At 56.5% G+C, this 13,547-nt stretch overlaps 1 protein-coding gene across 2 annotated transcripts in view; it reads left to right on the top strand.

Annotated features, from left to right (window-relative positions):
- The first annotated feature begins 1,206 nt into the window (after positions 1 to 1,206).
- Positions 1,207 to 13,547, top strand: part of GALE (UDP-galactose-4-epimerase) — a 13,776-nt gene continuing 1,435 nt past the window's right edge. Inside the window, exons 1-10 of one of the 2 annotated variants that reach the window (XM_037882013.2) lie at positions 1,207 to 1,346; positions 8,549 to 8,675; positions 8,807 to 8,922; positions 9,693 to 9,806; positions 10,841 to 11,017; positions 11,658 to 11,771; positions 11,888 to 11,954; positions 12,114 to 12,199; positions 12,853 to 12,930; positions 13,221 to 13,335. In XM_037882013.2, the coding sequence (XP_037737941.1) occupies positions 1,248 to 1,346; positions 8,549 to 8,675; positions 8,807 to 8,922; positions 9,693 to 9,806; positions 10,841 to 11,017; positions 11,658 to 11,771; positions 11,888 to 11,954; positions 12,114 to 12,199; positions 12,853 to 12,930; positions 13,221 to 13,335 (1,093 nt within the window). In that variant the 5' untranslated portion in view covers positions 1,207 to 1,247. Of the gene's footprint in view, positions 1,347 to 8,525; positions 8,676 to 8,806; positions 8,923 to 9,692; positions 9,807 to 10,840; positions 11,018 to 11,657; positions 11,772 to 11,887; positions 11,955 to 12,113; positions 12,200 to 12,852; positions 12,931 to 13,220; positions 13,336 to 13,547 lie in introns of both variants that reach the window. The other variant, XM_037882014.2, reaches the window with a different exon arrangement.

Raw genomic sequence — 13,547 nt, 5'->3', positions numbered from 1 at the left:
TTCAGTGCCTGTTAGTATCCAGCTGACGTGCCAGTAACACCAGGTTAGTTTTAAAAATGCATTTAATTGTTACAGCATTGGTAATAATGACATTGTTGTTCCTGCCCCGTAGTGGGGTTCTGTTTTAACAGCTTTTCTGTATCAATCTTTCTCATGGACACCGCATTCTAGGGGTACCACCTGGCTTTCTTAACTCCTAGGGATGGGACTGTTTTCGTAACAGTACTGTGTCAGTTACAGCATCAGCCCCTTGGCCCTGAATGCCACTAGATGGCAGCATTTGGTGAGTCACAGCAGTAGTTACTCTCACTCTAGCAATGGAGTTAATGTTGGAATTGAGCAAACTCCAAGGCTGGAGAGTGGAAATAAAATCACTGTTAAACCTCTCTGCAGCTCCATGGAAATACAAAATCTCTTGTGACCCAGCAGAGGGGTTAGGGAAAAACCTAGCTGGGGCTCTTTGCTCAGGCCAGGCTGATTTGTGGTTTAGAGATTTGGAGGGCACGCTCTGGCAGTGGGAGTGGTTGAGGTTGCTCTTTGCCTTGCTCTGCTGTGACTAGTGGCTCAGATGTCGAGCTGCCAACCCTCCAGGACTGTCCTGGAGTCTCCAGGAATTACATGATCTTTTAACTAAAGATCGTCATGTGATGCAATCCCCAGGAATACTCCAACCAAAAACTAAAAAAAACACCAGTCCTTGTGGCACCTTGGAGACTAACAAATTTATTTGGGCATAGGCTTTCATGGGCTAGAACCCCCTTCATCAGATGTATGCAGTAGAAGATAGGGGAGCAGGGCTAAATACATGAAAGGATGTGGGTTGCTTTACCAGGTGTTAGGTCAGTCTAAGGAGATAAATCAGTTAGCAGCAGTGCTGAGCATGCAGGGCCCAGCTGCCTCCCCATTGCAAAGGGGAGGCTGCAAAAATCCCGAGGCCAAGTCCTGGGGGCAGGACAACGGCCTCACCCCAGTTCTGAGCGCAGTACTGCAGGCTACCACCCCCTTCGGAGGAAGGAATGGTTTCATCCAATTTCCCCTTCTTCTCCCCCCCCCCCGTAATAGCCAGGGTGGTTTGGTCGAAGCCCTTTCTCGCCCTCCACAGGTAGCGATGGTCTGAACCAATCTGTAGCTCCCTTCCACGTGTCTCTCCGCGCCCCGGGCCAAGTGGTTTGATCCAGAGCTCCGCGTTTGGCTCGTTTTGGCCATGTCGCGCGCCCGTACCGTGGGGGCGGGAGTGACACGTTCCCATGGGGAAGCGGCTGCGTGTCCCTCAGGCCCGGGGCGGGGCGTCTTATCTTAAAGGGGCCGCGCCCCAGCGAGAGCCGGGAAGAGCCCAGAGGGCTGCGGTGAGTGACCCTGCCGGGGACGGGAGGGGCGAGGGCTCAGCCCGCGGGCCTCGCCAAATGGGGGGTGCCGCCTAGTGCGGGGGTCGGTGGGGGGGCATCCTGGGGGAGGGGATCCTGGCTACCGTAGGGGGCAATGGGGGGGGAACCTGGCTAGCGTAGGGGGCAGGGGGGGGGTGCTGGCTAGTGGGTGGGGGTCAGGATCCTGGCTAGCGTAGGGGGCAGTGGGGGGGAGGTGCTGGCTAGTGGGTGAGGGTCAGGATCCTGGCTAGCATAGGGAGCAGTGGGGGGGGGGGTGCTGGCTAGTGGGTGAGGGTCAGGATCCTGGCTAGCGTAGGAGGCAGTGGGGGGGGGGGGTGCTGGCTAGTGGGTGAGGGTCAGGATCCTGGCTAGCATAGGGGGCAATGGGGGGGGGGGTGCTGGCTAGTGGGTGGGGGTCAGGATCCTGGCTAGCGTAGGGAGCAGTGGGGGGGGTGCTGGCTAGTGGGTGAGGGTCAGGATCCTGGCTAGCATAGGGAGCAGTGGGGGGGGGGGGTGCTGGCTAGTGGGTGGGGGTCAGGATCCTGGCTAGCGTAGGGGGCAGTGGGGGGGAGGTGCTGGCTAGTGGGTGAGGGTCAGGATCCTGGCTAGCATAGGGAGCAGTGGGGGGGGGGGGTGCTGGCTAGTGGGTGGGGGTCAGGATCCTGGCTAGCGTAGGAGGCAGTGGAGGGGGGTGCTGGCTAGTGGGTGAGGGTCAGGATCCTGGCTAGCATAGGGGGCAATGGGGGGGGGGTGCTGGCTAGTGGGTTGGGGTCAGGATCCTGGCTAGCGTAGGAGGCAGTGGGGGGGGGGGTGCTGGCTAGTGGGTGGGGGTCAGGATCCTGGCTAGCGTAGGAGGCAGTGGGGGGGGGTGCTGGCTAGTGGGTGAGGGTCAGGATCCTGGCTAGCATAGGGGGCAATGGGGGGGGGGGTGCTGGCTAGTGGGTTGGGGTCAGGATCCTGGCTAGCGTAGGAGGCAGTGGGGGGGGGGGTGCTGGCTAGTGGGTTGGGGTCAGGATCCTGGCTAGCGTAGGAGGCAGTGGGGGGGGGGTGCTGGCTAGTGGGTGGGGGTCAGGATCCTGGCTAGCGTAGGAGGCAGTGGAGGGGGGTGCTGGCTAGTGGGTGAGGGTCAGGATCCTGGCTAGCATAGGGGGCAATGGGGGGGGGGGTGCTGGCTAGTGGGTTGGGGTCAGGATCCTGGCTAGCGTAGGAGGCAGTGGGGGGGGGGGTGCTGGCTAGTGGGTGGGGGTCAGGATCCTGGCTAGCGTAGGGGGCAGTGGGGGGGAGGTGCTGGCTAGTGGGTGAGGGTCAGGATCCTGGCTAGCATAGGGAGCAGTGGGGGGGGGGTGCTGGCTAGTGGGTGGGGGTCAGGATCCTGGCTAGCGTAGGAGGCAGTGGGGGGGGGGGGGTGCTGGCTAGTGGGTGAGGGTCAGGATCCTGGCTAGCATAGGGGGCAATGGGGGGGGGGGGGGTGCTGGCTAGTGGGTGGGGGTCAGGATCCTGGCTAGCGTAGGAGGCAGTGGGGGGGGGGGGGGTCAGGATCCTGGCTAGTGTAGGGGGCAGTGGGGGGGGGGGTGCTGGCTCGTGGGGGGGGTGCGGTCCTGGCTAGTCGGGGGCGGGGTGTCGGTTAGTGCAGGGGGCAGTGTGTGTGTGTGTGGGGTGCTGGCTAGTGGGTGGGGGTCAGGATCCTGGCTAGTGTAGGGGGCAAGGGGGTGTGCTGGCTAGTGGGTGAGGGTCAGGATCCTGGCTAGCATAGGGGGCAGTGGGGGAGGTGCTGGCTAGTGGGTGGGGGTCAGGATCCTGGCTAGCATAGGGAGCAGTGGGGGGGGTGCTGGCTAGTGGGTGGGGGTCAGGATCCTGGCTAGCATAGGGAGCAGTGGGGGGGGGGTGCTGGCTAGTGGGTGAGGGTCAGGATCCTGGCTAGCGTAGGGGGCAATGGGGGGGGTGCTGGCTAGTGGGTGGGGGTCAGGATCCTGGCTAGCGTAGGGGGCAGTGGGGGGGTGCTGGCGAGTGGGTGGGGGTCAGGATCCTGGCTAGTGTAGGGGGCAGTGGGGGGGGGTGCTGGCTCGTGGGGGGGGTGCGGTCCTGGCTAGTCGGGGGCGGGGTGTCGGTTAGTGCAGGGGGCAGTGTGTGTGTGTGTGGGGTGCTGGCTAGTGGGTGGGGGTCAGGATCCTGGCTAGTGTAGGGGGCAAGGGGGGGTGCTGGCTCGTGGGTGGGGGGGCAGGGATCCTGGCTAGTCGGTGTGGGAGTCGGTTAGTGCAGGGGTAGGTGGGGGGAGGCTGCCCCAGTAGAGTCGGGCCCCTCCCGGAGCACTGACACCCCTGGAGAGAGAAGTGGTCTCTTGGGGTGAATTCGAACCCTGCCCCTCCACATCCACTGCTGATACCAGGGCATGGGGGGCACGGGGCCATCTGAGCAAGGGGTCCGGTGCTGCCCACGCTGCCCCCCCCGAGGCACAGCGAGAGGGGCTGAGCCCTGGGAACACAGGCTGCAGCCAGGCCCTTTCCAGGGAGGCTCTGCTCAGGGGTCCCCTCCCAAAGCACAGACCCATCGCAAAGGCCATTCGCGCCTCACACCTGCTGTTCCAGGCTAGCAAGGGGCTCAAGGTGGGGCTGTCACTGACCTTCCCATATCGCCTCCCGGAAGGCAGACCGGCTCCTGTCCCTCTAATCAGCCGGCACAGTCCTACTGCCTGACCACGTGGCCCCATTCACCCCCCTGCTGGACAGGGAGCCTGTTGGTCCTGCTAGGCAAATTAGTTTTGTTCTGTCCCGAAACAGGGATTTAGGCAGCGGTAGCGTTTGCCATCCCCGGGTCGGAGGGGTCAGTAGGTTCCAGCTCAGTCTCCCAGCACAGCTTAGAGGGTGATCGCCTCCCGCAGAGGGAACAGGCTGAAAACCTGCTTTGGACCCTAACTGAGCTTTTGTGGGTGGTTGTGGCAGGGTGGGCATGCCTGGCTGGGCGCGAAATACAGCCAAATAATAATAGGGTTGTTAGAACTCCCAGGCGGGTCTGGGGCCTATAATGGAGTTAGACCCACAGAGTAAACGGGACCAGCTGGCACAGGATACACCCATGAGGGAGCAAAGGGTCCTGTTGTAGCTTTACTGAGGGAGGTTTAGTGGAATGTGTAGGAACTCGGGCAGTCTGGAAAGTGACTTGTCGGTAGCCAGGTATAAATGAGAGCTCTTCATACAGCAAGAAGATAATTGAATTGTGTGGCAGGGAGAGGAGGGTTCTGTTCAGGCAGGTGGGAGAGAAAAACAGAACAGGAGCACACTGAAATAATCCTTTGCCCTGTTCTAAGCGCAGAGTTCTTTACAAACGTTAACAAAGCTTCAGAACACCCCGGGAGGTAGGTACCCTTATCCCATTTTACACATGGCGAAACAGAAGAACAGAGAAGTTAGGTCACCTGTCTAATTCCCACAGAGAGTCAGTGGCAGGGCTAGGAATCCCTATTCCTGGGCCCCATATTCAAGTTAAGTTATGTAATCAGAGGATTTGGTTTACATGTTTGGAGGTTTTTTTTTCTTCCCCTTAATTCATTATATAGCAACATAAGCAAAAGACTGTCCTCTCCACGCAGCTGACTGCAGACGGTTCAGGTTTCCCTGTTAATCTTTTACCCATTTCCTCTTTCCTGGAGCGGTTTGCTGAAGGTGGAGAAAGTACACATGGCAGGTGGAGATCTGCATTTGTCATGTGCTGTGTACTGTACCCCCTTCCTCCCAGCAGCTGCGCCCATTGAAAGCGGATGCTGAGCTCACGTTTCAGACCTTTCCTGTAAAAGGACTTAGAAAAAGAAATCAAATCAGTCTCCTACGTGACGTGTCAGCCTGAAGGTTCCAGTCCTTGTTTTGAACCAGCCCAGCATGCAGATGGTGATGCCTTAGGCTTAAGTGAGTCAATAAGCAAGAGTTTTGTACAGTAGCTGGTAGCTCAGGATTTCAATAGCTGCTTGGTTCCAGCTCATAGTCTGTGATGGAGGCTGGTGCCTGGATGTACATTAGGGATATTTAAACACCCAGATGCATAGAGCAAAGGGAATGGCTTTGGGGGCTAGCCGTCCCTCTCGCTGGATAACGTACGAGCCTCCCATCAAGGGACTGTACAGCCTAATAAAGCAAGGGATGCTAGTAATCCCGTAAGTGGTGTAAAATCCATGCCAGTGGTGGTGGTATGTGTGCTTAGGTATGTGAGGAGCCTTAATCTGGATAGTTAAATGCTGTCTGAAAAGGAGGGAGAATGGGAACTGCCTTGGAAGGGAGAGCTGATAGCAGGGACTCAAGCTGTGTTGCAGAGCCGGAATTGCCAGGTGCCAGTGGAATGCTTTACACACACCTGAGTCAGGGGCAGGCGCTGCGGCTACATACCTCCATTAGGGGCCTCCGGCGATAGCTGATTGTACTGTGCTGCTAGGCGCCGGGAGGGGAAGGCCAGGCCAGACCTCAAGGTATTTCCTGGCTTTAGCCCATGCAGCCTCCTTTTACCATCAGAGTCTGTATGTGGGGCCTCCCGCTGTCCAGCCCCGAAGAAAGTGGATCTGTTTGTTAACAGAGTCCGTTGAAGAAGGAGCCCCTTGCATCACTTCCTGCTCAGGCCTTTCCCGCTCCCTTGAGAGCAGCAGGACAGAAGCCTCCTTGAGCAGGAGGAATGAATCAGATAGGCGGTGCCAGTTTGGCATCAGGGCATTTACAACTAAACTGTGGGCACTTCCGAGCGGCCTGTGTGTGAGGCAAGGCTGGAGTGTGTTTCCTGCTGGCTGGCTGTTTGAGACCGCACAGACAAGCAGCTAATGTTTCTTCTTGGGTAAAAGAGGGTGGATCTCCCCATAGACTTAGTCATTCCCGCCAGGTCAGAGACCTTCCCAGCTCCAGCTCTCTGGAGCCTCTTTTCCTGCAGGGACCTGGCGGAGGGCATACGAAGGACTCAGACTCCTTTCCCCAATGTGGAAGGTAACCTTTGACTCCTAAGTGAGACCGCTTGAATAAGCTACACCCTGAAGAGTGGGGGAGAACGGCTTCGCTGGGCAGCCCCTCTGCAGAACCTACTCTCCCCACTTCAGAGAGAAGAAGTGATTTGACTCTGCTGCCTCCTTCCTCGAGATCCCCCGCTGGCTGCTCAAGGAAAGAGCCTCTTCCCCCCGCTGGCCAAGGACCCTCAGCTGGGTCCCTGCTCCTCTTGTAAGGCAGGGCTCTCTCTGCAGTGAAATGAGCCAGGGCTTGTTTGTTTCTTTGGCTAGATACAGAGCAGGTGGTTTGCTGTAGGTCCATAGTCCCTACCTTTTCCATTCTGGGATGGGGCTAACCTGGGTGTAGATTTATGCTGCTTTTCTCCCCCACCTGGGGCTGGAGTCTGTCAGGGCCAATCCTGCATTTGTGGCAGGGTAGGGCATCTGGATGTCTACCCGTGCTTTGCTGTCTGGCTCACTTGCATGGCAAAGAGAGCTTTATTTTTCGGAGCTCATCTGGTCTGGCTCAAGCGCTAATCCTCCCTTGGCGACGCCCTTGTTGGCTGCTGTGGGACCGGTTGTGATGTCAAGCAGGTGACTGACCTCAGAACGAGTCCTGTTCGTGCGAGGCAGCATGTGCTAGTGGTCTGAGCACCGGATGGGGAAGCTAGGAGCACCTGAGCTCTAATCCCAGACCGATACTGACACATCATGTGATCTTGGGGAAGTCTCTGCCCGTTTCCCCATCTGCAAAAAATGGAAATAAATCCCTCTTCGCAGGGGTAATTATGAGCGTTTGCTAAGTGCTTTGGAGGCCTTGACATCTCATAAACCCTCTCCCTCAGGAAAACTCCACGCAGGTGGAATTGCTCCCAGGAGGAGTGTTTTTCAGATTTCCATGAGGTTCTCACATGTGCTTAGTAAATGTCTATCTAACTGGTCCTGAATGATCTGCTCAGTTCTGATGACCCCTCCCCCACCGCCCACTTTCCCACAGAGGCCACAGCAGAAATCAGAAGGGGCCCAGAGGTGGGCGATGGGAATGATCAGGTCATGGAAAGAGAGCCTAACACAGGGGTCTGCAAGCTGATTTTCAGCGGCACTCTGCTGCCAGCCAGGGTCTCGGCCACTGGCCCCCCTCAGCCCGCTGCTGGCCTGCTGCTGGGTCTGGGGTTCCGTCTGCCGGCCCCTGCCAGCCGGGGTCCTAGCCGCCGGCCCCGCTCAGCCCGCTGCTGGCCTGCTGGGTCTGGGGTTCCGTCTGCTGGCCCCTGCCAGCCGGGGTCCCGGCCGCCAGCCCCGCTCAGCCCGCTGCCGGCCTGCTACTGTGTCTGGGGTTCCGTCTGTTGGCCCCTGCCAGCCAGGGTCCCGGCCGCCCGCCCCGCTCAGCCCGCTGCTGGCCTGCTGCTGGGTCTGGAGTTCCGTCTGCCGGCCCCTGCCAGCCGGGGTCCCGGCCGCCGGCCCCGCTCAGTCCACTGCCAGCCTGCTGCTGGTCTGGGGTTCCGTCGGGGGGGGTCCTGTAAATGTAAAACTTATTACTGGCATGTGAAACCTTAAATTAATGAAGACTTGGCACACCACTTCTCAAAGGTTGCCGACCCCTGGCCTAAAGATTAGGAGTGTTTAGTTTTGAGAGAGGGGGGAAAACTAAAGGGGACATTATAGAAGAATATAAATCAAAGAATGGGCAAGAGAAAGTAGACCAGGCGCTCCTATTTACTCTTCCTCATAGTATGAGAACAAAAGGGCCATCAGTTAAATTGTGAGGCAACACAATTAAACCTGAATCCATTTGTACATGATGTGAAATTAGCCTGTGGGACTCCTTGCCACTAGATATCAATGATGCCAAGATCTTAGTAGGGTTCAAAAAAGAACGAGCTGTTTCTTAGATGACCATTCCAGGGGACTGGACATAAACCCTCACGATTCAGGGCATAAGACAAGCACGAAGGGCCAGATTTTTAGAGGTATTTAGATGCCTAACTGCCTGGGTTAGCGAGTTACCCTCTGGACAGGTCACACTCTTCAGTGATCTAGGATTGGTCATTGTCAGAGGTGGGATCCTGGCTAGATGGACCCATAGGTTGGAACTACTGAGGCAATTCCTATGCTCCCTCTGTCTAATCATTTCTAAGGTTCCTGTCACTGCAGTGTCCGGCCCCCAAGATTGCCCGTTTCACGCCATTCTCTCCATTTGTCATCCCACTCAGTGGGTTTTCCCATCCCATCTCAGGCGAGGATGGCAGAGAAGATCCTTGTGACGGGTGGAGCTGGGTACATCGGCAGCCACTGCGTGCTGGAGCTGGTGGAAGCCGGCTATATCCCTGTGGTGATCGATAACTTCCACAATGCCATCCGAGGTAAGGAGAGCCACTGCCCCCCTGGGCTCTGTCCTGTCATCCTGTGGCCTCTGGTGACCCTCAGTCCCACTTGAGTGCCCATGGTCAAGGCCTGATCTCTCCTGGGGTTACAGAATAACCTGTCTCCCCAGGGGGAAATGCTCTTCCCGAAAGCCTACAGCGTGTGCAGGAGATTGTGGGCAAGAAGATTCTTTTCCAGGAGCTGGATATCCTTGACGAGGCAGCTCTGCGGGATCTCTTTCAGAAGGTGAGCACACGTGCTAGCGGTGATACTGCTGGGGAAGGGGGGATATGCATTTCCTGCTGCGCAAGGTGCTGTGCTGACGGGGAAGCTGTTTGGAACAGGTGCCGAGGGCGCAGGATGGTATTTCTAGACCGGGAGCAGCGAGACAAGCAATTGCATGGAACACAGGGAGGCTTTAGGGCTGGTCAGAAAATTGTCTTTTTTTTTTTTTTTTATTTCCCCTCATGGAAAATTTCAGCATTTTTGGCAATAAATCAAAAACTTGAAAAATTCCTGCCAGAAGTAGTATGCAAACCAAAAATATGGCTTTGGAACTGTTACAGCAGGGCCTCCTGGTAGTTTGGATGCCTCATGTCCCTGTTCTCTATGGGCTGGAGGCATACACCTCTCGTGACGCACAATAGTCTCCCTTCTTGCTGGCTTGCCATAGTGCACCATGGGAGATGTAGTCTGGCTGGGGAACATGGGCCATAGAGAAGAATGGGAGCATGAGGCCCCTGAACTACAACTCCCAGGAGCCACTATGGTGGTATTTCCAAATCAAAATTTGGAGGTTTTCAGGTGTTGGGGTTCTTTTGAGCAGAAGTCGAATTTTTCTGTGGAAAGCAGACGCTTTTTGTAGAGACATTTTGTTTAGTCAAAAACCCAATTTTCTGTCAAAAAACAGTTTTGACAGAAAATTTCCAACCAGCCCTAGGGGCTTTTTGCTGGTGTCATTAACCCAAGTTCTTTCCCAGCCGGCACTGACACTTGCCCTCTTTGTTTCCTTGCAGCACCATTTTTCAGCTGTGATGCACTTTGCGGGGCTGAAGGCCGTTGGGGAGTCTGTTCAGAAACCACTGGAGTATTACAAGGTGAACCTCACAGGGACCATTCGACTGCTGGAGGTAAGTAGAGCCCTTGAGGCAGGGCACTGGAGTACCCAGAACAGCCCCAGTGCAAAGGGCTCAAAGGCACAAGAGGCTGGGGATGCAGACAGACCCTGTGGGGAGATCCCAGGGAGCTGTGTGTGTGCCCCACGTAGTGATCATGGGGAGTGAAGATCCAGGGAGTAAGCCCAGCTGTGGGGGTAACCCTGTGCCCTCTATTACTCAGAGTTCCAGGCAAGTAGGGGCTCATGCAGGCTGACACCTACCCACATACAGAATTACAACAAGGGGGTATCAGCTGCATACAGGAGAGCAGAGGAGAAAGCCTGGAGGGTAATTAGTGTGAAAGAGGGGGAGGGATGGAAAAGTCCCTCTTTCTGCCTGGGAAGAACCCTCAGGATCTCTTCCCCCAGTTCACGGTCAAATTAGTATGCTTCTTTAGACTGTGACCTTGGCCTGCTGTAGTCAGCGGTGCTGAGAAGGTGGTTTCTCAGGAAAGCCTAAGCACTGCCGAGGTGCAGTGGTCAGTAGATGGCTCTTCCGAGTCAGAACTGACCCCAGCATGGCACTAGGGGGCGCTGTGCCATGGATGTGATGCAAAACCAAGGTTCTGGTTGAGCGAGATTATTAATGGTCCCCAGCATTAATAACGGTTGGTAAGAGTCAGGGTGTTAGCCCCAGTTTAGCCCGAGTTACATTTTGAAGTTCTGTTCTGCCTCCCTAAATTCCCCCAGTTGTTTCAGTTGGCAGCAGCATTCCTCACTCCCTGTCCAAAATCATTTACTCGGTGTTGGTGGGCGCTGTTAAAGAGCTGCTGAGTTTCACCCCAGAGGTGGCTGCATTTCAGTGGTAGGTGGTCTAGTCCCCAGATGGGTTGGCTATACATCAGTTTGTTTCATTCCCTTTATAAAGGGCTCTTTGCACACGTGCGCTGTTGTTAGTGGGCAGTTCGATACTCGCTAGCATGGACGTAGAGCTACCCGTTGCCGAGCACACGGGAGAGGCTCTCCCTGTGGCTCGACACTGGACGGGTACCTGCTTTCCCCTCTCAGACAATGAAAGCACACGGGGTGAGGGACATTGTGTTCAGCAGCTCGGCCACGGTGTACGGAGACCCTGCCTACCTCCCGCTGGACGAGAACCACCCGGTTGGGGGCTGCACCAACCCCTATGGCAAATCCAAGTACTTCATTGAGGAGATGATACGAGACCTGTGCAAGGCTGAGAAGGTAAGAAGCACCCACTCAGCCCTGTGCACACCCTTGAACCGGGGAGACTGGGAACCCAGTAGGTTGGGCTTCCCCTCAGCTGGGACCTAAGTCTGAAGTGTCTCCCCAGCACTCATGGCCCCCCTCCATACACAGATCTCCTCTAGCCCCTGGGGAAGGGGATCAGCCACTCCTGCAGCACTGCTGAAAGCCCTCCGAAGCCCCAGCTCTGCTCATGCAGAGGAGTTAGGGGAGCTAGGGGACACACACATACTGGCCCCCTAATGTGGAACCCACGAGGATTGGGATCTGGGGAGTGTAGAGGCCAAGGCCTTTGCTGCTTCTGTAGGGAGCAAACTGCATGAGGGCTGAATTCTCCATTGAGTGACCCATTCCCACCGATAGGTTTCCCCAGGGAACTAGGAAATCTGGGCCTTCTGTTCCCACCAGAACTCTCTCAAGGCTTGGGATATGGATGGGAGATGGGTAAACGAACCAGGCAATGTTCACACATCTGTGTTCATATTCCAGGGGTCCTTTGAACAGTGGGTGGGGGGAATGGCAGGGGGTGCTGCATGAGCCATGAGAATCCTAGCGGCTTCCTGGGGCCCTGTTTGTGCTTCCTAGGCAGAGTGTCTGACTGGCACTGTCTCTCTCCCAGGACTGGAATGCCATTCTCCTCCGGTATTTCAATCCCATCGGAGCCCATGAGTCAGGAAGAATCGGAGAAGATCCCCAGGGAATCCCCAACAATCTGATGCCCTATGTTGCTCAGGTATGAGCAGACTTGCAGACTGTCTTTAACTAGCGCTCTGTGTACGAGCCCCTGTACGGGTTCCCTTTGTGATTCACACGAGCAGACTGAACTCACAAGCCTGTTCCCTTGTGCAGGTGGCAGTGGGGCGCCGGGAGTACCTGAGCGTGTTTGGGGACGATTATAAGACAGCTGACGGAACAGGTGCGCTGGCCAGTGTTTCTGGCTTATCTTAAATCCTGTTACGTTGGATGGTGCCTGTTAAATCCGGCTCCCTGCAGCCCAGGATGACTGAGCTGCCTGGTGCATTCCCGGCAGCTCCATAACTGATCTGGTTTGCATTATTCTCCTGTTTCCTGGCAGGTGTCAGGGATTATATCCATGTCGTGGATCTAGCCAAAGGCCACATCGCTGCTCTGAAGAAACTGAAAGAAAATTGTGGCTGCAAGGTAGGAAATGGCTCTAATCCAGGTGTTGGGGATTAGCAGACATTAACGTGGGCTCAGCTGAACCAGCTCCTTCGGCCTGAGCCCCCATTCCAAAGTAGGGGCTGTTGCCCAAGGGGAATTATATACACCCCTAGCGCTGTGTGATTATAAAGGCATTTTGACCTGCTCCCTCTAGTGGGCAATAATGAGTAAGGCACCTTATCTGTGTGTTAAGAGTCTATAGTCTGTTGTAAGTGCCAGGGGTGGGGTTGGACAGGGCCCAGCTTTCACATGTGGCCCCTGAATTTGGGAGCCCACCTGGAGCCAGCTGGGCCCCAGCATTCAGACAGGCAAGTGCCCACAGCTTCGGTTAGCTGCAGCTGCTCATCAGAAATCAGGCCCCATTAGGGTGACCAGATGTCCCGATTTTTTTGGGACAGTCCCGATTTTGGGGACTTTTTCTTATATCGGCTCCTACTACCCCCCCCACCCCCTGTCTTGATTTTTCACACTCGCTGACCTGTCGCCCTAGCCCCCACTGTCTCAAGCTGAGCTCCCAGAAGTCAAGGGCAATTTGGTGCTGTAGTGAAACTGGAGGGCTGGGCTGCTGTGGCTGGGTGGAGCCCAGGCCCTGAGCAAGGCCAGAGCCAGCCAGTTTCCTGTCCTACTTGCAGATCTACAACCTGGGCACAGGCTGCGGTTACTCCGTCCTGCAAATGATCAAAGCCATGGAGAAAGCATCAGGAAGAGAGGTACGGTGCTAACCCAAGGCCTTACCCAGCCCCCTGGCCCTGCCCGAGCAGCGCTTTCAGGGCTGTTCTCTAGCTCTTTCCAGGGCATCTTTCTCCCCCTTATGCGGGTAAAGCAGCAGCCAGGGCAGCTGTCCCTGCTTCCAGCCTGGGGGAGCTGCTGCCTTGAGGTCTGCAGTGGCAGGTTGTTAGCTACATGGGACTGTGCTGCAGTCGGGGACCCCCCCGCCCAGCCCCTCATGCGGTGACGTTCCAGGACGGTCGCCCCCCCTGACGTGTTGCTTTCCTTTCAGATAAAGTACAAGATCACTGCGCGGCGGGAGGGGGACATCGCTGCCTGCTACGCTGACCCTGCCCTGGCCAAGCAGGAGCTAGGCTGGAAAGCTGCCTTCGGGCTGGACAAGATGTGTAAGTGCAACCCCTCTGGGCTTGCTCTGACCTCCCCTCACTCTATCTGGGCCTCCTCTGGCCCCTCCCAGTGACCCCCGTGGGGAGGGGGGCGTGCAGGGCATCATTCAGTCTTATGCCCATTTATCCCCACCCCCCTTTAGCTCTTGCCAAAGCTTCTTCCTTGTCCCAGTCCCTGAGCTGCTGCTCGGGGGAGGCTGGATGAGAGGCTC

The sequence above is a fragment of the Chelonia mydas genome, chromosome 19, assembly GCF_015237465.2.
Source record: "Chelonia mydas isolate rCheMyd1 chromosome 19, rCheMyd1.pri.v2, whole genome shotgun sequence".
Lineage (NCBI taxonomy): Eukaryota > Metazoa > Chordata > Testudines > Cheloniidae > Chelonia > Chelonia mydas.
The sequence above is the reverse complement of the archived record's forward strand: the minus strand, read 5'-3'. Positions and strand labels throughout refer to the sequence as shown.